The 23,166-nt window shown below is 44.3% G+C and overlaps 2 protein-coding genes and 1 long non-coding RNA gene across 3 annotated transcripts in view; all 3 read right to left on the bottom strand.

The window, feature by feature from the left end:
• Positions 1-1,345: 1,345 nt before the first annotated feature.
• Positions 1,346-4,846, bottom strand: LOC137895686 (transmembrane protein 41A-B-like). The gene is made up of 5 exons (XM_068741181.1): positions 4,715-4,846; positions 3,841-3,991; positions 3,561-3,722; positions 3,263-3,401; positions 1,346-3,192 (listed from the first exon to the last, which is right to left on the bottom strand). The coding sequence occupies exons 1-5, from the start codon at positions 4,837-4,839 to the stop codon at positions 2,957-2,959; spliced, it is 813 nt and encodes a 270-aa protein (XP_068597282.1). The 5' UTR covers positions 4,840-4,846; the 3' UTR covers positions 1,346-2,956.
• Positions 4,847-6,615: 1,769 nt separating this feature from the next.
• On the bottom strand, positions 6,616-8,207 carry LOC137895452 (uncharacterized). Its single transcript, XR_011105554.1, has 3 exons — positions 8,141-8,207; positions 7,537-7,599; positions 6,616-6,662 (listed from the first exon to the last, which is right to left on the bottom strand). It is a non-coding gene; the product is annotated as an uncharacterized lncRNA (long non-coding RNA).
• Positions 8,208-11,175: 2,968 nt separating this feature from the next.
• bean1 (brain expressed, associated with NEDD4, 1) overlaps positions 11,176-23,166 on the bottom strand; it is a 12,277-nt gene continuing 286 nt past the window's right edge. The window contains exons 2-4 of the mRNA XM_068741733.1: positions 15,667-15,870; positions 15,399-15,540; positions 11,176-11,566 (exon numbers count right to left, since the gene is read on the bottom strand). Of these exons, the coding sequence (XP_068597834.1) occupies positions 11,176-11,566; positions 15,399-15,540; positions 15,667-15,870 (737 nt within the window). The remainder of the gene's footprint in view (positions 11,567-15,398; positions 15,541-15,666; positions 15,871-23,166) is intronic.

Raw genomic sequence — 23,166 nt, 5'->3', positions numbered from 1 at the left:
GATTCCCCAACTCCCATCTGACCACGATCTCTCTTTGGGCCTTCTGCATCCCGAGCCCATCGTAGAAAACGTTTTTCGAGGGAGTGACTTGGTGGACTGGCTGGTGGCGCGAGGCGTGTGTGGCGAGCGAGCCGAAGCCCTACTGTACGGCGTTCGGCTTCAGCTGGGAGGAGTGTTGGATCACCTGACGGGTCGGCAGAGCTTCAAGGATGAAGCCGTCCTGCTTTACCACTTCCTGCAGGTGAGGGAGAGAGGGGAGGCGTGGCATCGGAACCCGTGACAGGAAGTGATGAGAGAGAGAACAGGATGAGGTTCCGAGTAGCACCCATCATTACTTGGAGCCAAAGATGAAGTGCCTTATGCTGCAGTTTATCCAACAACCTTTAGTGACTCCGGAGACTTTAAGAAAGAAGAGTAAACAATCACTATCAATATTTCTTCTTTGCCGGAATCCTTTTACCTGTTTGAACCGAGTTGGTTTTTTTACCTTCAGAATGTGAAACAGAATTGCTGTCCAACATGTGACAGAAGAGTGATTTCTGGATTCTGGAGCCTGAGAATGTACATTTTCACACAAGCTCAGTTTAAAGGACTTTCCATCTGCCTGTTGTGCTGTTGTATTATACACCTGCCAGGGATGACAGAAGACGCCTGCCGTTTCAGTATTAGATATTTTGCACGCTGTGTCTTTTAACCACTCTGGTTTATGCATGACTTCTACTCGGTGCCGAACCTTTTGCACTTATCTAATAGTGTCATTTTTAACGTTTCTAAAAGATGCAGATCACTAGGTATTTTGTGTGGCGGATGTTTATCTTTGCATGATGAAACCTTTATGACGTGTTCATGTTACTAAATGCAATACAAGAACCGAGGTCAGACTATACCTGAACTCCGACTGGAGTTGCTGCTGATCTGTGATGCGGTTGCTATGACGTTTCCATTGTGGGCGGGGCTGTTGAAGGTGGCTGAAATGATGCTAGTAGTGCAGCCTGATATTCCTCTCTCTCTGCTATCTTCATCAATAACTTGCACGTCTTCAGACGCCACACGTGTCTGTCACTTGCAGCCAGGCCCTGATGTTTTCCGTTTTAATGACTGCCTGCCTGCATCAGTGTGATTGTGATTGTGTCTGTGGTTGTGTACATAAATGCCATGTTTCCATGTGATGTAAATGTGAAAAGCATAAGCGAGTTGCCATCTGTGGACCGGACCGGTGGGGGTTTCCTTGTTAGCGTGTGATGTGAAAATACGAGAGGCACAAATAAATCGTGTGCGTCTGTTTCACTCTGTCACTATAATTTGTTTTTTGTTGTGTTTCAATCGACCAGTAAAGGAAACCAGAAGCAGTAAGTAGATTTTATTTAACTTTTTTTTCCCCACACACAAACATACACAAAAAACAAACATTAGATTTCTTCTTAGTAATGCAGTATAATTGTTTTCTTTTGTGTTTTATTTGGTCAAAGAAGAAGAGAAAAACATCTCATCCTGATAACTACGGTAAACAAAACCCTGTAAAACGCAAAGCAGCATTAAAATCGCCGTTTATATAAGACTAGAGCATTTAATTTTGCTTTCAGGAAGCAAAGGGCAAGAAGCATAAATGGAACTTTATCTCTAATTCACAGTAAATGTATCTTGTTTGGGAACGAAATCCTGAACTGTCAGGCTGTGATATAAGAATTGATATCCAATTAACTCGATAAAGTTTACACAATTTATTAAGTGCACATGAGAAAATCCAAATCTGCTTTATAAAAAAACCCTGCAGTTTATTCACCTGAATTTAAAGCAAACACAAGAAGCTGCTTCATTTTTTGAAAGGAGCTGTAATTTAAGGCTATTCTCTGTAGACTCTAAAGAATAAATAGTGATTCCTAATATAAACAGCCTTCATTCATCAAAGTGCCATTACCTGCAGCAGCAGACATAAAGATGTGGCATCCCCCCTCTGGTGATTTGGAGGTGCTCTTGAGTAAAATTAATGGTTGCTGCAGTAAAAGCCTCGATGCGATTGGCGACGAGGTGAGAATGTGTGCCGTTGTAAACGAGATGTTGTGCAGGTTCAGCAAACCAAACCCTCGATGAGAGCATCTCTGAGAGAATCGCGTCCGATCTGCACGGAATCGCACTGAAATTCACCCGTGGATGTTGCAGCAGCTGCATTAAGACGCGCTTAAGTGCAGATGTAGTCAATCTCAAGTCATTTCAAAGTCGAAATGTGCAAAGATAATTTTTCCATGAAAATCCCGAGACCACTGTTAGGAATAAAACACATGCAATGAGAATCTAATTAAATTATTGGTTTCATCTCCATAATCCAGAGCAGACTGTTAAATCAGCGAAGATGAATCCCGGGATGGAGACTCACTGACTCTCACTTATTGCCTGGAAATCAATTTATCGCCGATCATTGCCTCCGCCAAGGAGGTTAAGTTGTTGACAGTGTTTGTGTTTTAGAGAGCGATCCGGATACCCATCTGGATCCAAAAAAAATGGATTTTCCCATTTACACACATAATGTAGGCTTTTCAAAAAATATTATCTTGTAAAATATGCATTCACCGAAAATCACAGTCATAAAGGGATCCGATATGATCTTTTGGATCTGATCCAGAATGAGGTCAGGAAGAAACATAAAATTTTAACATTTAAAACCCCATTTAATGTATTTCAGTCACAGGTCTGGAAGATCAGACCTGTGCTCTCTGAGTGCTTTTCTAGTTAATATAGTATTTTCCCTGATCTGATCTACTAGTTAATTTTAAGAACAACCATTCAGTATCAAAGCTTTTTTTTGTGTGTGTGTAAATCCAAGGACTTTTTTGGGTCCGTCTCGGGCACTTTAGTGTGACCTTCCAAGAATAACAAGGACAAAAAGTCACGCTCCATCACACTTCGCTGTGTTTGGGAAACCAAACCAAAACCGATGATTCCGCTTTTTGTCCCAGGATCACCGTCTCTTCCGGTCTTGCTTGACTCCGTCCCGGCTGGTTCCATTACTGTCCATACCGTCCACCTTGAGGTGAGCTTTGCTGTACCGTTTGATCAGCGCTCCGGGGACGAGAGCCACGAGGGCGATGGCCAGGAGCTGGGCCAGCGTTCCCCAGGAGAAGATATCATCCAGGGAAGAGATCTCTGACAGGATGGAGCCGGTGCGAACACAGATGAAGTTGTAGGGGATCAACCCTGGAGGAGAAGGTGAGCAGTTGGTGTTTGTGGTTATCGGCGTGCTGTGTTTGTGTACGTGCTATCTCACCTATGAGCACAGAGAAGAAGAAAATGGGCAAAGGGATGTTGAGGACAGGACAGGTGATGTTAAGGAACCAGTTAGGAGTCATAGGGAAGAAACGAAGGAAAAGGAGGAAGAAGAACAAACTGCTACGATTCTCCTCCACCTCCGCAGCGTCACAAATCGGGAAAGGAGAAGGAAGAGAAAAAGACAAAGATGGTGGGAGGAACATTTGTCAGGACGTTAATGCATGCGTTACAGATGGGAACCGGGGCGATGGAGGGACCTGACAGGACGACTAGCGTAGCTTTAGATGGATGCACACCTTCCTCTGCAGCAGGGCCACCTTCCCGGGAAAGACCTGAACCACGTGCCGCTTCCCAAACGCCGAAGAGAGCAGGAAGCAGAATGTGGAGCCCGTGGTGGTCAGCAGGCAGGCCAACACCAGACCCTCCCACGGCCCGAATATGGCTCCAGCCAACATGTTCTGGAGGAGAATAGTAATGTGATGTACTCTACACAACAGAACGTGTCCAGATTCGGCTTATCGCCACTTCAAGTTGTGTCGACATGATCTCATCGTTTGATGTGCAGGGACGTCTCACCAGAAAGGAGGAGCCGGGAATGGCGAAGGACTGTTTGTAGAGATAGGCGCTGCAGAACAGCAGCAGGACGTAGCCGTGGTGTTCTGCTTTATAGAACCTGAGCGTCTCGGCCAGCCCCCGCAGCTCGTCCAGATCGGAGGGGAACCGCAGCCTGCGTTTTGATTAAGCGGTTAAGAAATGAAATGAATGAATAATGATCGACTCAGAAATGGAAAATGTTCTTCCCTCCCACCGAGGTTCATGGAAATCCATCAGGGAGGTGTTGCGTAACTCTGACAGACAGACAGACACCTTCATGGCTGTGTGTGTGTGTGTGGGGGGGGAGGCGTGTGGGAGGGTAACAGGATACATTTGATTTAGGGACAGAAATAGTGTTGCTGCCTGTAGACTTGAGCAGAGGTAGATACACACACACACACACACACACACACACACACACACCAAAATCCCCCCACTTGAAACACAAGATGCCAACTTCCTCACCCACCCATCAGCAATAATATGTGTGGCTCTCTTTCCTCAACAAACACCCACATGAACATTATTGATAAAGACACTTTAATGTCTTTATCAATACAATGAACTAATATAACTATGAGCAGCAGGATCCTATAAGTTTATGATTTCAGTCAAATTCGGCTTTAAAGCTGGAATCATCAACAGAAACTGCTTTCACTAGTCCAGTAGACAGAAAACGGGGATGTGTCCCGTCGTCCTCTGGTCCAATGGGGAATAAGAAGGTTCAGCATCAAAGGGGTGAGAACAACGACTCTACTTTAGGACAAAAACTGCTACATCAATCATTGATTATTTTAATGTATTATTATTATTATAGATGACTTTAACGATTGCTCCTTGTTTGCCCCCCCCCTACCTGTAGTCCTGGACCCCCTCGACCGGCCCGTCGGGCTTGGGTCCGGGCGGAAGGTGGGCCGACAGGAGGTAGAGGTAAACACTTGCCGCCGCCACGATGGCGAACAGTCCCGCCAGGGAGCGCATGTTTCTCCCCTCTGAAGCTCCCGAATCACCGCCACGCTCCTCTGGGAGGGGGGGGGCGCGGAAGAAAACAAGTCGACGTGTTGTTGTTCAGTTGGACGCCACGCTGTAAATGACGGGTGACAGACCGGTTGGGTTCGGCAGCCGGATCAGATGGCAGCCGGTGACCCGCAACTTACTTAAGGGAAAAGACACTGATGCCATTTGTGTAACACAAAACAACAACAACAACAAAACAAAAACACGTGTTTAGTATTTTATAGAGTCAGTGAACTCTAATTGACGTTTTAAACTTAACTTAACTAAACTTGTTGTGAGTTAATCGTCTTTTGTGTGTACTTCCACAAAGGGACCGCTAGAGGGCGATACAGTAAAGGCCACGAGAAGTTGACTGAAAGGCGGTTTCCGTTTTTCGTTTAAGTTTGGAATAAAATATTATGATGACAGTCTTTCAGATTTCATTACACTGTGGCAATAAAATCTTAAAGACTGTCATCGTAATATTTTATTTTATATATATATATATATAACTTTACTTCCGGCGCCAAAAATATGTCTGAAGTGTTTAAAATTCACATTCCAAACTTAAACGAAAAACGGAAACCGCCTTTCAGTCAACTTCTCGTTGTCGGCAGGATCACAATCCAGCACGGCATCGGTAGAGTTTTTTGTTTCTTTTTTATTTTTTTGAGACAAGGCAGTGGCTTTGGCTGCAGACGACCCTTCCATGGACCCTGGGAGACGACCGTCAGGACGCTCCAGTGATGGAGCAGGAACTGCGGGACCTTAAGGGCCGGGTGACGCAGCTTCTGGCAGCAAATGGTCGTCGGCGAATGGAGGGGGATGCAGCCCAGGCGAAGCCGGAGTGTGGACATCGGCATGGCAGCGTGGCGGGATCGGCGTCCGGATCGGCGTGGCGGGATCGGCGTGGCTGTGTCTGATGCCCCTCGGAGGACGGGGAACGACCAGGCGAGGCTCAGCGTGAGAGCCAGACATTTGGAGGAATCACCAGCGGGAAGAACAGACTGAGGGTCATTCCGGCTGTTCTTTTGGGGCCGCATATTGTGGCGTACGCAGGTGTATTTGGGGCTCAGACGCTGACCTTCGGGTAACGCCGGGTTTTTTACTGTCTGTGTTTTTTATAAAACCATTTTGGTTTTAATTTATGATTTATCGGTGGGGCACCGATAACTCGGAGGGGGGGAGGAATGTAACCGGATGGGATGTAATTAGGCAGGCAGGTGTGGGAGGGAGCACCTGTGGCCCATTTGCCACTGATTGGGGAGGGGCGTATATAGGTGCTTCCCTTCCCTCGTTCCTGTCTTTGTGTTTTCCCCGTCGAAGGCAGGTTGGCCGTTGTCTGTCACTGCCTTGTCTCTCCTTTTCTTTTGTTTGTGTTTTTAAGGAAGTTTTGAATTGTTGAATGCCGTGCTGGTTGTCACTGTGAGCGGACCTGTGGTTGGGGAAACCCGCTAAAACTAGCTGGGGACCAAAGGAACAAAAAAAATAGATCTTTAGGTTGCAAGTCCTAAAGTGGCGTTGTCGGCAAAGGTCGGACCGTTTGGCCCCATATCCCCAACGCCACGGTTGAATGGTATTTTTGGTGTCTAAATGGATCACAAGGCACATAAAGAACACATTTATACAAAATAGGAAAAATAAGTGATATTCTAAACACCGTAATTCAGATAAGCACAAAAATAAATACTCATCACATAGACATTAAGTTTATTGTTATTGCAGATTATTTTATATATTTTTCTTGCTTCACGTTTTGGACCTGAGATTCGAGGTGGCTTTTCATTGTACCCGATTGCCAGCCTAGCCTGCAAAAGAAAAGAAGCTTTTGTTAGAGACATTTCTCACTTTCACTCATGTAAAATGTCCAGTGTGAGTGAATAAGTGACATCTAGTGGTCAGATGGCATATTACAACCAATATCCTTCATCAGTCACTAAAAGCTAAAGGTCCTTATCCAGGTTTTAGTTTGTCTATTCTGTGATGCTGTTAAAACTGATTTACAGGTTTCCACTGTAATGAATGAAGGCCTGTTTCAACATGAATGAAAATATTTTAATAGAGTATTTATAAAAATACAGAATTGAATTGGAGAACATTGATTTGCTGTGGCGACCCCCTCACGGCACAAGCCGAAAGTGCAGTACGGTAGTAGTATTTATTATTTATAAAAATAAGTAGTGAATTTTGGAAGCTGTGTCCTTGATTGTGAATATTTTTAAAAATTATATTCACATAAAGATAAGTGCCGCTTCGAGCCCAAGCACCAAAGCAAAGAGCAGGAACACAACCAGAGCTTTCATTTTTTTACGAGAGAAACCCAGGCTTTGTGTAATCCTCGTGATAAACCTTTACTTGCCCATTAAAGCTAACAATAGACTTTAAATAACGACTCACCTTGGTAATAAACTGAGCAGCAGCTTCTCAGCAGGACTCTGTGTGACTGTGTTGTGACGTAGATTCCGACACTAAATCAACCAGTTTGTGTCTGGGCGTGTCTAACAACACCGTGAAAATCTACCTGCACCAGGTGACACGATAAGCGCATTCTGGAAAATAAAAGACTAATTTTCCCGGACCAACTTGAAGCTTGATAGTGACTAAGAAGAAAGGGAAAGCAAGGTGGCTTGTTAGCGTGCCCCAAGTTGCAAGGTCAAAGGTCAAGACACAAGCGAGGCTTACCTGTATCAGAGTCGTAGGTCACTTTGATGAGAGAGATTTCTGGTATGAAGATATTTGTTGCAACTGAGGAGTGGGAAAACAGTTCTGTCAATATCTGAATCCACAACCGCTCTGTTGCAAATGCACAGTAAAATCTGTAACAATGACTGTGGAGCGTCACACAAGGAAAGTTTGGGAACAATGATATGCAACTAAATAAAATAGACACTTTACCACCTCCTCACAGCTGAACTGATGAGATAAACTCGATTGAGCATCTTCGAAATCTTTATTCTCAATACAAAGTATTATTTCTATTATTGACCTGAGTGGTTTTGCCAGTCAGGCTAAAAAAAGCACCACAAGTACGTTTACTATTTTGGCATCACACTAACATTCTTACATACAGTAATGATATAGTAGCAGTAAATACTGTGTGTATACAGACAAAACGGTCTAGTATTGTATGTAAATATCAAATAGTACAGTAATGATCTTTATCTTTATTCCTAGTGATACTTTGAACAAACTGCAAAGAATCCAGTAAATTACTGCAAATTTACAGTGTATCTTTTTCCCAGTGTGCAAATAAGACAATCAGGTATAAACATAACATTTGACTTACTTCGATCCCTTAGAACGCCCCTTTGCAGGTCTGCTAATTTAATGTCCAGAATTTGCCGTATGGCTTTATCACCTGGAATAGCTGAATGATCGGAAGATGTGCTGTCAGAGTTTCATAATATTTGTTGGTGCTACACAATAAAAAAAATAAAAAAATAAAAAATGACTTACTTGAATATAGGTCTTTGGTATTTTGTATGTAAGACATATCCAAATCTAAAATTTCTCGTAACGCCTGTTCCCCTGCAACAACTGAAAGATTGGAACGATTCCTGTTAGTGACAAATCCGCCAAGTCGCTGGTTCATGCTTAGTTTAGTATTTTATTAAAAGAACAAAAGGATAAATACCTCGAGGGAACAAGGGGTGATCGTATATTGCCGCTTTGACCGCGACAAGAAGAGCGAAAAACAGGAACACAGCACTCATTTTCCACAAGAAATCGTCCACGCCTCCAACCCTGTGCATGAGAGAATTATTAAACGGCCATTTCTATTTGTCTTTGAAAGCAGAAAGGATGTGAAATAATGCCTCACCTTTGCTGCTGACCTCAGTGACACTCCGTCAGTTACTGTTACCGTCGCTGCGACGCTGCTTTTAAGACGAGGTGGACAAGCTTCATGCTAGGAGTGTCTTTGCATCATTAAACCTACGTCAGTTTTGATTTCTAAAAATAAATGACTTGCCTTCATCATTTAATGATGCGCTACTCATCCACACCCATGCTTTTCTAGAGCATTCATCATCATCGTAAATACCACACTCGGGTGTAGTCTGAAATTCCATATGTGACATCGTGGAACCCTAGAATCTCTTGAAATTCACTTTTTACACAGTCTTCCATGTTTAATATATAAATATATATGTGTGTGTGTGTGTGTGTGCATATGTATTATTAGGCTTCGCTCCCCACATGAAGAACTGTTGTTGACAGAAATCGTCCACTCAGATTCAAGTAAGAGTTCAGATTTATTCCATCAGAAAATAGTCCTGTTTAACAAAATCTCTAAAAGACAAAATAGGGGGAAGGACTACGGTTTCTAACATGTACATGGACTTCTCGACACACTGAGGCGAAAGCGAGGAGAGATGGGAGGTGGCGCACATGCAGGAGAGTCACACATCATTTATTTTAATGCACACACTCACCAGCTTGGCTACGAACAAGAAATTATGCAAACAGTTGTGCCGGATTGGTGCAACCTGAAAAAAAATATCTGTCCTTGTCTTTCAGCATTTCAATAGTACTTTTTTGAAATATACCAAATCAGGTATCACTTTTCCTTTCTGTATCTCTCTCTGGTGGCTGATTTTAAAACTTTAAATAGAGTTTGTGTTTACAGTGTAGAGCTGCTCATTTGTGATTCTTTCGACAAGTATTCATGTAATTGCATCATAAATGCAGGCTAGGAAAGAGGATTTGGGATTATATATTACATTATACTACATCCATAGAAACAATTCTTTTTATTCTTTTTCAAAATGTACTTTTGAATATACATAATAATTGCCTTTATATCAGTGGGAAAGGAAGACATTCTAAGTTTACTCTTAGATATTAGCGAAGCTCCTGATTACTTTATTTCCTACTTAATAACTATATTGTGTGGCACATTTTTCAAATTCTAAAAAAGTTAATTCTGTGAATTTGGTGTCTCTGCTATCACATTTGTGCTATTATTATAATGCTAGTTCATCAAACTTTTTGGTCACAGTTGACCAGGGAAATAAAGAAAAAGAAGAAATGAGCAAAGCATGAATGGAACAACCCAGCATCATATTTTAGATGGTTAAAAGATTAAATTGGTCATCGCAATAATCAAATTAGAATTAGATGGAATTCACAAAATAAATCTGGAATGGAAATGAAAAGCGATGCTGGGAATCTAAACGTGAGTCGTAGACTGAACTCGTCTACGGCTGCCAGTGTCACAATAGTTTTAACAGGAAATCAAACACATTCAAGCTAACAGTCTGGGGGGGGGGGTCTTAGGCACATTTTAAAAACACAAAAACAACATCACTCAGGATGGAGTTTTTTTACACTATTATTTGACATATTTCTGGACTGAATTTGATTAATTTTGGAAATAAAAAGTAACCAGTATTCAGATGAACAGTATGAAACTATTACCTTTTCCGCCGCGTTGTTGACATCGCTGGGTTGCTGAGCAACATTCTTGAAAGGCTGGCACGGACATCTTCACATTAGTCAGCATTAATTTGGCTTTAACGAAAGTAAAGTGGACAAACAGGAACATCCATTGCTCTGATGAACAGTGTGTCCAGTTCTACAGTTTCATGTGTCGCTTGCTGCGTCGACCCAGAAGGGCTCAGAGCTACATTTTGCTGCTTGGGTCCAGTCATAGACAAGAGTGACTCTCTAACAACGACTGATGTGTGCTGTAAATATTTAACAATGATCTCCATAAGGTGTAACTGAGGGCGGGGTGTCCTATTTATTTATCACATTATCATTCTAAACACAAGGATGCTACCGCCGGATTGGATGTTAACGCTCTGCCAAGGCTGGAAATCATGTGACTGAGGATGCCAAACACAAAACACAAATGGCACGCCTTAGACTAAAGCATCATCGTTCTATTCACAGGCGAGGATCATACCAGGATCAGAGGCGGAAAGGTGCGCCGCGTCTGCGTAAAAGTTGAAATCAGCCTACGAAACGTCACACTGACATTTCGTATGCGCTTTCTTCTACATACAAAGTCAGTAGGTTGTCATGGTTGTCATGGTGAATGGATCTCGGGCCTCAAAGCCCAAAACAGGATCCGTGACGATCGGGTCAGTCCTCATCCAAGGTGCAGGTCAACAGTCAAGTCAAGGCAAAAAACAAAAAACAACAAACTGTAATAGACGGAAGGAGTTCAGGGCTAACAACAACAAAACAAACAGGATGTTCTAAATAGCAAAAACATTTACGTACAGCACAATTCACGGCTTTTTACTTCATTCCACCTTGAAGCTGACGTCAGCAGCAGAAGTGTTTGTTTAATTCAGCACGGCAGATAGAAAGCAATTAATTATCCTGCAAGATCCGGTTCCCCCCCGGTCGTGGGGAGTTGCCATCACCCCCCCTCTCGGATTGGTGTTTATAAAGGTCACATGGCGTGAGAGGGAGGGGCTGTCCCTGCTCGGCCACCACCGACTCGTAAGGCGGCGCTGCTTCCAGTGGGAAGGAGATGGATGCAATGTGTTGATGCTGTAATCCCAGTGGGTAATGGGAGGGTGAGAACCAGGCAGCACTGGCAGAGGACTCGCCACAGTTTGGAGAGGCATCCAGACTTGCCCTGTTTGGCTGCTCCTCCTGCTCCGCCCTTCTCTGACAGGGGTCCAACAGGGAGTAAGGAGGCGGCTCATCTGTGGGTATGCAGAACTGAGTCGAACCCGGGCCGACGCACTCATCGTAACTATGGAGACAAATGGGGGAAACGAAGCAGTTAGGCTGGTTTTGGCCGTGACATCCAGGAAATCCATCCGAAAAGCAGAGGCTGAAAGATGGAAATGAAATAGTGTGATTACAAAATGACAATGAAGAGGAAGAGGCAGAAGAAGAAGAAAAAGCACGCGGGACAATAAAATATCTTATTCCTGTTAAGCGGCAGCACAGGAAAAATGTAATTCGTATCTTACATGTAAAATGTTTTTGTTTTTATGTGGGAAAATCGACAGATAGAAAAAACAAACCCCTATTTCCCATGAAACCCGTGACTCCAGCAGCTCTGCCAGTCCTTTGCTAATTTAGACTAGCTGCACAACTGGAGTCTGTACAGCAGTGGTGGCGGTGGCTGATGACTGCTGAGATGGATGACTTTAAAAAGACTGGCTGGGGATGGGCAGGTGGAGACGCCTGCATAACAGCAACATGACTGTACAATGCTCAGGTGTGTCACTGTAGTCCCATGCGTGCGACGAGGACTACAATTAATATCTTAGGTTCAGCCCCCCGGGTAACGACAGCAGGCAATTAATTAGGAGGAGAAAACTTCTGCACAGATCACCGCTGGTTTGGTTCTCCTAAAGGTATCTCTGCTGAGCAACCAGCAGCTCCGTGCGTGTTTTTAGAGTGTGTGTGCATTCTGTCCCGATCACACACGCACTCGAGACATTTCCAAGAGAACAGGGAACTTAAGGGAGTGAAACTGCTAATTGCTCTGAACCATCTCAAACCTCATACATCTTTTTTTGTTTGTTTGTTTGGGAACACTGATTGAATATTCAAGCCGTGGCACGTGGGGTGAAAATTGGAGCTAGGGTGATGTGTGTGGTAGAACAGCGGTGTGTGTGTGTGTGTGTGTGTGTGCTTCATTGTAAATCCGTGTGTCTTCAGCTTCTCTGCACCCTCAGTGTTTGGACGAGACACCAGAAAATGGTGGTTCACACTTCTCTCTGTTCAGCTGACCAGTCTCTGTGTGTGTGTGTGTGCGTGTGTGCGTGCGTGTGTGTGTGCGTGTGTGCGCGTGCATTCAAGCGTGCTTGTTCATGAGATCAAGGGAGATATCTGTTGCACATACTCATCATCATCATCACAACTCTCTCAAACACATATGAAACACCGTTCCCGGTATGGACGTTGGGAGACCTGCTCCCAGTCCGTTCCTAGTGTGAGCGAACCAACAGAGATCTGGTTGGACGTTCAAGCCGCGGCACGTCTCCCTGTTAATCCATGTGTGCGTCTCTCTGGAGACGCGAGCTCCTCTGCGACCTTAATGTTTGTCTTTCTGCAAAAACACGACACCAGATAATGAATGTGGTGGCTTACACTTATGTCTGTTGTGATAACCAGTATGTGTGTGTATGTGCGCTACTAGGTAATTCATCCCTACTGACCCACAGCAGCTTCTGTTTATCTGCCCATCTGTGACTTTGTCTGCTACTTGCTTCTGTTTGAATGATCGAGCCGTGGACGCCGCCTCGCTTAGCTCAGGAAGCTAAACTGAAGATTTCTACAAAGTGATGACAGTAAATCGGGAATATTTTGGAGTTTCATCTCATTAAAGTATTCATGTTTTTGTTTTCCTTTTGATGACTTTCTCGTGACCCTCCAGGAAATAAAACCAACCCCTCAGGAGCGCTTTAAACTTTTCAATCTTATTTTTAGCGGGATCAAAACATGAATAATACGTAGTCATGAAAAAGAAAAGCAGTCTGTCTCAAGCTATTGGGAAGAAATGCTGTGATACACACATAGCCATTGTCTTGATTCCCCAACATTAATCAAGTCTATTCTGTGTTTTTGCCTTCGTGGATATTTGTCTCCGTACTGATGGAGGTCAGCTACACGCAGGTCATCAGCCAGGGTGGACCTCTGGCATGTCTTCTTATGAGAGCTGGACACTGGACAACTCTAAAGCAAACAGCATATGGTCTGTGAGCAGCCTGCAGAGTAAGAGAACAGTATAGATGCTGCATTTACAAGTGTGTGTGTGTGCGTGTGTGTGTGTGTGTGATTTCCCAGCATTGATGCACCTCACAAGACGAAGCCCGGTTTTAATCCGATTCTGTTACTGCAGGTTGCATAAAACTGATGTCATGCCCCCCCCCCCCCTGGTTACAGATCTGTCCCTGAGATGAATTATTGAGATTCCTCTCATCTCTTTTTCTGTCCCTCCTGCTTTGAAAGTCCTCGTCTTTGCTGTCCTCATCATTCGCCCTCAGCGTTCACCGTTCCCTGACCCAGTGTTGGCGCTGCTGTGGAGACATCGTCCTGTGGACGCACTCTCCTGTCCTTATCAGTGACATTGACCGTCGGCGTCATGACACAGCAACAAGCCAATTAATCTTGTTTCCCTGGTAACCGCCACCTGAAGGCTCTTTAGATGCACATCAAGGAAAGAAAGGTGCTGCAAGCTGCAGAAGATTTCCACTTTCCACCGACGTTGGTTCTTTACTGGCGCCGAAGAACCAACGGAGCACTTCTGAGCACAACACACCAAGCGCGCCGCGCCTTGCAGCGTGCAGAAAGTGCCACGCGTGGACCCGTCACACCTTCGCAGAGGAGAGACGCTCCCTCACCAGGCTCCTCTTCCTCACCGTTGCAGTTCCGTACCCTCTAACGGTCTGCTGTGTGTCAAAGCTTGCACAGCATCTCCCCGAGAGGAAGTAGCGTTAAGTCTTCACAGGTGAGCCGTGATCCGCGGGTGTGAGTTGTGTGTGTGTGTGTGTGTGTGTGTGTGTCAGTCAGTGAGCTGTTGATCTGAGCTTCCCTCCACCATCTGTGGCTCACACACACTCATAACCCTCATGCAACTGCTTATTGTCCGGGTACCAAAGTGTGACTTGACAGCTTTGTGGTAAAGAAAATGTACGGTGTTATTTGCATATATGCGTTTCTGTTTATGTGGTCGTGTGTCCATATGTGTGTGTTGGCTGCCGGCCCGTCCTCCGGCTCTCACACAGGCTGTCCGGTAAATCCTGCTTCCCTCCTCTCTTTGGCTCCTCTTGATGCTGTCATCAATATATTACTCCTCACCGTAGTTCCCCTTCAATATCAAGGTGTTTTTAGATATACGAGCTTTTCATCAGCACCGTTTAATCACCAGCTAATAAAGCAATGCGACATTTTCGACAGCTGAGATTTCTGTCTTTTCATTCCTCGAAAAAAGACGTACAAACACGATCTCTCAAAGACGCAGTGACGAATCGCTCGTCCCCAACATAAGCAGCGTGTTGAACTCCTATTAAAGACATTGTCTCTGAGCGCTTCATGTTGATGCTGGAAGTTGTGTGAACCCCCCCCCCCCCACACACACACACACACACACACACACACACATGGGGAAGGATGCATGTGAATTATTAAAGTTGGCAATTAGACCAGTTGACATTTAGATGAATAACGCCATGACATTGGCCTTTAGCAGGCTCTTTCTTTCTGCCATTCTCTCTCTCTCTCTCTCTCTCACACACACACACACACACGCAGGATACACAGACACTCATTCCTGACTTCCTACAAAGGGCATCTAAGGCAGCGATGCTCTTTAATAAATGAAGTACCGCAGAGGAAGGGTCAGAGCGATGGGAAACAGGGCTTAAACGTTCGGCTACACTTTATGTTTGACATTGTTCAGTAGTTCATTCCGCCTGATTAAAGACAATTATCATTTGTTCACTGGGGCCCATTCCAAGTATGAAGATACAAAGACCATGTTTGTGGTCAATGTGGGCAGGAAACATGTTAAGGTAACATTTGCTTCCCTGCTGAGAAGCAGCACCGCTCAGGTTCTCAGAAACACGTACCGTGGTGGCGAGTCGGGGTACAGGTCGCCGACCTCTGGCAGAGTCTCTCTGTACGAGTCGACGTCTAGACTCGGAGGGAAGTCCTCTAAGCAGGTCGATCTCAGTTCTCCGACTGAACCTCCGTAGGAAAAGCTATCCAGACCTGCATGGCCAGACACAAGTCCAACGGAGAGGAGCGTTCGTCATTGTGCAGCCTTGGATACGGCAGCATGGCTGTATCTGTATGGGGACGCTTGCGTCAGAAGACGCGACTTGACTTCAGACTGACCGTAACTCGCTCGGAGGTGTGGGTTTCGGAGTCGGCTGTCTTTGCGCAAGCTGCCGACGATGATGGTGATGCAGGACAGGAAGAGGACCAATCCTATAACGATTCCCGCCACCACCAGTGGAGACACCAGGAGAGGCGCTTCCCCCGCGGACTCCCCCTCGCCCCGGCAGTGTGGGTACTCCCCATGGCTCTGGTTGGAGCTCACTGTGAGAGAAAGACACCGGGCTGAGATTACGAGGGACATAAAGGGACATAACCAGGAATAAATCATCCATGTGCTATGTTTAAAGATGTTTCCTGCAGTTTAAAAAGCCACAACAACTCTTTCTGTAACTGCTCTGAATATAAACCAGGAGAAATAATCCAAATAACAAAATGATTCCAACTCACAGTCCCTTTTATCTCAATCTGGAAGGCCCTCTATTGCACATTTTGAATGTTTTTTTTGTGTGTGCGTGATTCTGTTGGCGACAGTAATTTGGTTTGACACAGATTCCCGAGAAGAGGGAAATGTTCTCTCGCCCCAAACGATTCCCAGCAGACCTCCCTCCTCTCTCAGTAGCATCACCTCACTTTCAATCCTCTCGTTTCCTCTGCCTCTCTCCTAACATGATTTTCTTTTCATTTCACTTCTCACCTCTACCTCATAACCTCCATTTTATCCCGTCACAATTTCTTTTTTAAATTCACATAAACCTCCCTCCACACACACACACACACACCCTATGCACACTGCTGTTAGATGCTATATTGTGTGTGTGTATATAACAATTAAAAACGTTTTTTTCCATTATTAGCATTGATTAGAGTGTTTTTAAATTACCAGAATGGATTAAATTGTTTTCAGTTATTTTATATGGGAAATATTTTTTTGAGATACGAGTGATTTGAGGTTCTAGTGATTTGAGTTATGAGCTCGGTCCAGGAACGAATTATACTCGACCACAGCTGCAGACAGAAAGCATTTTTTTTTTTTTTACATCAATGAGTATAATGGTTTGTTGGTGAAAAGGTGTTTCTATTATTCCAACGCAAAAGTTGCAGAAGTGATGCCTCCACTTTAGAAATCACTGTCAAAACACAGGATGTCATATTAAAAAAACGTTTTGACAATCAACACAAAACAGTTTATTTTCTTTTTTTAATGTCAGGACTCCTGCTTCGCCAAAACAAAAAGCCTCCTCATTAGTTAAAATGAATGGAGGTGCAGCATTTTTAGATGCGCCGCTATTGGAACGCTGCAGGCGGTCTTGTTGATGTGAGTTATTCTGGAATATGTAAGTCATGGCTGACTGAAATAAAAGCTTGCAGAGGTTGAGGAAGAAAAAAGGGCACATCACAAATATTAATTGCATTGTCTCGCTAAATATAACATCTATGATTAGATGCCTATGTGCAAAGGTCATTTGAAGCTGTGAGTTTGACATCCATCAAGAGAGAGGGAAAAATAATAATTTGGTGTCAAATATCAACATCTATAGTACATAGATGTGATCCTATGTGTGTGTGTGTGTGTTTGTGTATTTGCATGCTGGAAACCCACTAGCAGACATTTAGTTTTGGCTGTCACAAGCTATAAAGATGAAGAGCCTATGATATTGACTGTTGCTGCGTACGTTGCATCGCTTTGTACATTAGCTGCATACATTATACAGAAGCATCCAGCAGCCACTCTAATCCAGTGAGACAGCTTGTCATTACGAGTTACGGCCACGTTGTCTTCAATGTGAAACGTACCACAGTGAGGAGTTGACCCTACATTCACAGACATCCAAGAAGGATGAGTTCTTCCAGTCAGGAATTCCAGTTCCTGTCAATTCCTCTGGTGAATATCTGCTCTCTGACCAACAACACGGACGAACTGTGCGAGAATGAACTTCGTCTGTTGGTCAGCACATCTCCAAATAAAACTGCATGTTGACGAAGGGAGGTTTAGATCTATTCAACATAGTATTTATCTATGCCTGGTGCATGATTAGCCTGTTGGACTGGTTGCCTGACTGTTTGTCGTGCAGCGAAGAATTCATGTGCCGCCCTTCTTTTCTTTGCCAGTCAGACTAAAACCTTTCCCTGCATCCAGTCATGGAGAGCTAGCGCTGAGCATGCTGCAAACTGAATTGCTAGCTACATTTCAGGTTTTGCTTTACGTGGGACGCCACTGCAGACATTTCACGTCCATCTCTAGGGACAGTGGCGAGACATCCCTCCTGAGACAGGACTGCAGTTCCCGCCTGTTTCTTACTGTCTGAAAACCAGTCACACTCCGCCTAACCCCGGCAGCATTTAAACGTCATCATAATGTGCGTGCTTGAGATCTCATACCGAGGAGGTAATGCTTTCATCATAATTGCTCTGTGTATTTATTAGATTGTTTGTTTGTCTAGGCAACATATTCAGATTTAACCATCAGTTTATTTTAGACGCACGTCAGAAAAGCCACAAACACACCCATGTGCGGCAGTGTAATTGCCTGATAAACTAACTGCTGCACGCCCAGTACAATAAAGTTCAAGCACGCCAAGTTTATTTATAGAACGGAATAACCCCTCCGGACACACTGCGCTTTAGAATTAAATGCTTCTATCTTACAGATTGACAGGTTTCAGTTTTATATATTGCATTATGGTTGCTAAACAACAGCTTATAAAAAGGTAAAGATAAATGTGCACGGTCTGTATCTTTAGTTTGGATTCGTGCGTGGATTTGAATGACGTCCACGGTGAATGCTGCGCTGACAGATGGCCAGGAGACACGCCCATGAAGAGGACAACAAACAGCGCCATGAAAAACATTCCATACTGGTACATACTTTCTATTGACCTGTGTGTGTTGCTCACATTATAAAGTCAAACCTCCAGGGTGGGGGGCATTGACATAAGACACCTGTCTGAATGATAAAAATCCAGAACTCTAACAGAATGAATCAGTAGTGTTCTGTACTTAGAGGAATATATGCATCTCCATTTCAGAAAGGCACGTGGGAGCTTCGACTCCTCAGCCTCAGGACTTATTCTGTGTGAAGGTTGGCGCCCCGTCAAGATGAGTGACAGATGCAGTGGTGTGAAACGAGTGACAACGCAGAGGGCGAGATGAGTAGCCCTCTTTGCTGACTCCCGGCAAAAAAAGCTGCAGACTGCATATATAAATCGTGGGTGATGTCTGATGTTGACAGACAGCCATTGCAGACGCATCTGGTAAAAGCATCTGAAAGTGGAGGTCAATATTTATCACTGTCTGTCGTGAAGATTGTGGGGTCATCTGTAGGGCAAGATGACCACGCCGTCCCCTAAAGAGACGGGACCCACCGAGAATGAAGATCGAATTTTAGAATAAATAGCCTATTTGTGTTTAAACTGTGTGATTTGTTCGACAACTGCTCTGTTTTTCAATTAGTTTGACCAATGTGCACAAATATTGAAATGTTTCTAGGTCATCTAATTTTATTGAACACTTTATGGTTGAGTGTGAATGAATTTGCCCGAATAACTCATTTACGTTCAGTCAGCACGGTCACGCCGGCGACGCATCCGGGGTGTACTCTGCCTCTCACCCGTGGAAAAGCTGCGATAGGCTCCGGCAACACCGGCGACCCGCAAGGCGGCTAAAGCGGACATGGCATTAAATGAAGGCATGAAAATGGGGTTTCACCCATTCACCCTGACATTTACTGAACTAAAACTTAAAGGGATGGAATATTATACTTTCAGTATGAGACAATAAAGTATAATGGTTACTGCAGTAGTACAACATTCTTAATATGTACTCGTTCACACTCATATCAGTAACACATTAGGATGTGTCTTTAGATGAGGCAGTATGTGGGTCACAAAACATCAGTGTGCAGGAATATGGGTCAGAATGCATCACACATCCCCTTAATCTCTCTCTCCCTCGTTCTTTCTTTCTCTTTTTCTTCCTCTCCCTCCCATGTGGGATGGTTGGCAGAGAGACAGATTATCACACCCTGCTGGCCCACATTCATCCCTTCCCCTCGTTTAATCATCCAGCCCTTTTCTGCACTCATTTAGCTCCGAACATCGCTCGCTGTTACGGCCGCGGCCCCAAACCTGGCTCACTGGTCCCCACAAAACACCTGCTCACCCGCGATCAGACCTTATTCTCATGACAAAATTATGATGTGTAGGAGAATTTAATATGTTTGCATCCAGTACCGGACAGCCTCGCTGGGATCTGGCTCTTGGTCAGTTAGCTTGTGAAATCTATTTGTGGGTGCTGGTGGTTAGGGTTTGACAGGGAGGAGGAACACAAATGTTCTAATGAGCAGGTGCATCGGTTGCCCGAGAGCGGAAGTCCTGTGGTCCCATTGTGTCAATGCACAGTCACAGAAAAAAAACCCTCGTAAATAAATTAGGTCTAAAAATGTGCATTTTTATTTTTAAAAATGCACACATGGATCATTCAGAGTCGGAGTGACTCTCCGGCGGTGCAAATCAAGCTGAAAACAAAATACTGGCAATGTTTACAGTGTATCCTTTTGTGATTGGTTAGTAATCGCTGTAAATCCATCCCTGATTGATTGGTAAACACTGCAGATCAGGCTGTGATTGGCCAATGGAGGTCAACTATAAATCCTGAGTGAGCCTCTGAGATTAAACTTCAAATGGTCAGGGGAAACTTTAAATCCGGCTATGATTGGTCAATCAAGGCTTCTCTCTCTCTCTCTCTCTCAGGAAGCTTTTCTACACCTGGATCACAATAATTTTTTTTGTCCAACAAAGGAACACATTTTCTAAGGATTTGTGATCTTTTCGGTGACGGAAATCTCCGCCTCAGCAAAAGCGAAACACCGGGTCCACAAAGGAAACCTTGGTGCCATAAAAATTCAAAATTCAAATTCAATTTCCCCAGTTACAAACACATTCAGGGAGATCCTACTGAAAAGGATTCTGAGACAAAGCAATATGCTTCCACCAGCCTGCCTGGAGGTGCTCCTATCTGCTCCAGTGCAGTAAATGCACGTGACTCATAACAGGTGGAGCAATCGGACCGAACCGTGAACAATCATCATAAACGGTGATCTCTCTACCTCCATGACACACACTCTTGCCCTTTTGCTCATTTCTCTTTATTGCCTTCCTCCTATAGGTCCTTCTTTATCTCTCTCTTATTTCTCAGAGGTGCTCTGTGGGGATAACGAAGGCCGAGAGAACGATGGAGCAAATGGAGAAGAAATGATGATGAGCGGAAGAGATCACGCTGAAGAGTTGTGCCATACCCCCACCCACCCACCCATCCATCGATACTGACCTGGAGATAATACGGCGAGTTCACAAGTCAAAGTGAGACAACATTTGTGAATACCAGCATCGAAGTCATGAGCAAAGACATTCGCCCTTCACTTCTCCTTTTCTTCTTCGCGCGAACGTTCCAAGTCACCTCCCTCAATTCCTTTCTCCGCTCGTCTCTCTTTTTTTTTTTTTACCTACTTCCCTTTGAGAGTGATCCTGTTTCCCCCTGACACCCATTTCACTCTGTCCAGGGTCCCGTCCACTGCTTTCCTTGTTTCATCCATATCGCATTTCCTTTTATTTCAGCCATGCTTCAGAAAGACAGACATATAGATAAATAGATAGATAGATGTTTTTCTCTGAAGGCAGGCATACAGCGGCACCTTTGATCCCCTGAGGTGTGTATTAATTGTATACTGCTCTAATGGGGGGGGGTTAGTCAGATGGAACAGCTGTGGTATTTGCTGACCTGCTGGGCCGTGAAATCTCCTCGCACACGGACGCGCCTCATATCCATTTAAATAGATTTAGATATACGACCTCACGCTGCAAATCGGCTGGTCCCCGAGTGCAGACGGAAGGACGGATGGACGGACAAAGCGAGATGGGCAGAAGAGACAGAAGGTAAAACGCTGTTAAATGGAATTTTCCCTCCCATTTCCATAAAGCATGGGAATGTGGTGATTGATGGCTCGGCGGCGGGAAGGCGAGGCGTTGTGGCGCGGCGCGGCGCTGATGGATGGATACAAGATGTGTGCAGCGAGGGGGAACAGAAGGAGATTCCACTTCAGATCCGCTTTCACCTGATGCATGCACATGCCACCGCTCTAATATGTAGATTGTGTTTAGCCTTTATCTTTTGTGCACACACACAGACACACACACACACAAACACACTCCCAAGCAAAAACGCTTGTTGAGATTACCACTAGCTTTCCATGAAATAATCATTGTGCAAAGGAAAACTTAGAAAAACGTTCTATTAGTAGGGGACGCTCCCTGGCCGGCGGGGGCAGCAAAGCCTTCCTCAGGGGCAAAACAGCAGCCATGGGGCACAAACAGCTTCCATGTATTTGCATAAGATGTAAAGGCACGGAAACAGTACTTGTGAAGTTATTGAATTGTCTCAGGGATATTTAAATATTACCTTTCCACCGTTACAGTACAGTAAACCTTTACCACTCGGTTCTGAAGGTTTGCTCACACTTTTGCAAAATGCCAACTTAAACCGGCGTGGAGAAGTGCCTTGACGTATTGTGTTGGCAGTATCCATGGAGCTTCCCGCTTCCAGTGCTTTTTATCTGTTCTTTTATTCATCATTGTAGTTCTTTTCCTAAGAGGGAAGCACTCTTGGAAGAGGTCTAAATGGCCTGGAGCGCAGACGGAGGGATTTCAGGTGCCGAGGGAAAGTTAAAAACAGCCGGAGAAGGATGTGAATAATAGATCACAGAAGGCAGGAGAAAGTGGGGGAAAAAAATCAGGTGGAGAGAATGAGAGAGGCGAGGAGATAGATGGGGAGAAAGAGAAAGAGATAGCACAAGGTCTGTCGAAAGGACAGTCAGATAGAGGGGACACCTGAGAGGAAGAGGACGGACGCGTGATTGACAGATGGGTTGGAGGGCAACTGTGTTGTCCATCCATCCATGCATCCATGCATCCATCCATCCATCCATCCATCCCCGGCCTGCAGTGATGTCCGGAGATGTTGCATAAGTAGCGATTAATTTTTTATTGAGAAAGGAGGCTTCCATAAATACGCCTACCTCGTCCTCCGGAGTTTAACAGCCCAAACGGTAATACAGCTAAAAGCAAACAAAGGACACCCACAGAATCCCCACCCAGCAATCATAAATATAATAAAAGCTCACAGGATGCAACTTCTGTTCTTTCCCAGATTAGCACAGAAGTCTGTATCAATAATGTATTTATTCTAATTTCAAATTTCATTTTAAATGAACTTGTATTTACATAAAATTCAAAAGTAATTTTGAGGGACAATGACATCAGTTTGTCATAATGGCGTCAGACACCTTTTAATCGTATAATTCCGATCAAAAAATACTGTACATTTTAAAGTGATCTGATCTTTGTGACTGTGAGCATTGATCTGATTCATGATTTTTTGTTTTCTCTGACTTTGTTTTAAAGTAGTTGGAAAATATTTCTTAAGAAAAAAAAAGATATATAATGTTTAAATTCTAAATATCTGGATTGTTATTAATGAAACATACGAGTTTGGAGGGGTTCATTC

This window comes from Brachionichthys hirsutus, chromosome 7, assembly GCF_040956055.1.
Source record: "Brachionichthys hirsutus isolate HB-005 chromosome 7, CSIRO-AGI_Bhir_v1, whole genome shotgun sequence".
Taxonomy (NCBI): Eukaryota; Metazoa; Chordata; class Actinopteri; order Lophiiformes; family Brachionichthyidae; genus Brachionichthys; species Brachionichthys hirsutus.
This window is presented reverse-complemented; position numbering and strand designations above follow the sequence as displayed.

Coding starts and splice junctions, on each gene's coding strand:
- LOC137895686 (XM_068741181.1), bottom strand. CDS start 4,839: ATGCGCTCCCTGGCGGGACTGTTCGCCATCGTGGCGGCGGCAAGTGTT. Junction 3,723..3,840: donor TTCCCGGCTCCTCCTTTCTG/GTGAGACGTCCC, acceptor ATTCTCCTCCAG/AACATGTTGGCTGGAGCCAT. Junction 3,193..3,262: donor CTTCTTCTCTGTGCTCATAG/GTGAGATAGCAC, acceptor CTTCTCCTCCAG/GGTTGATCCCCTACAACTTC.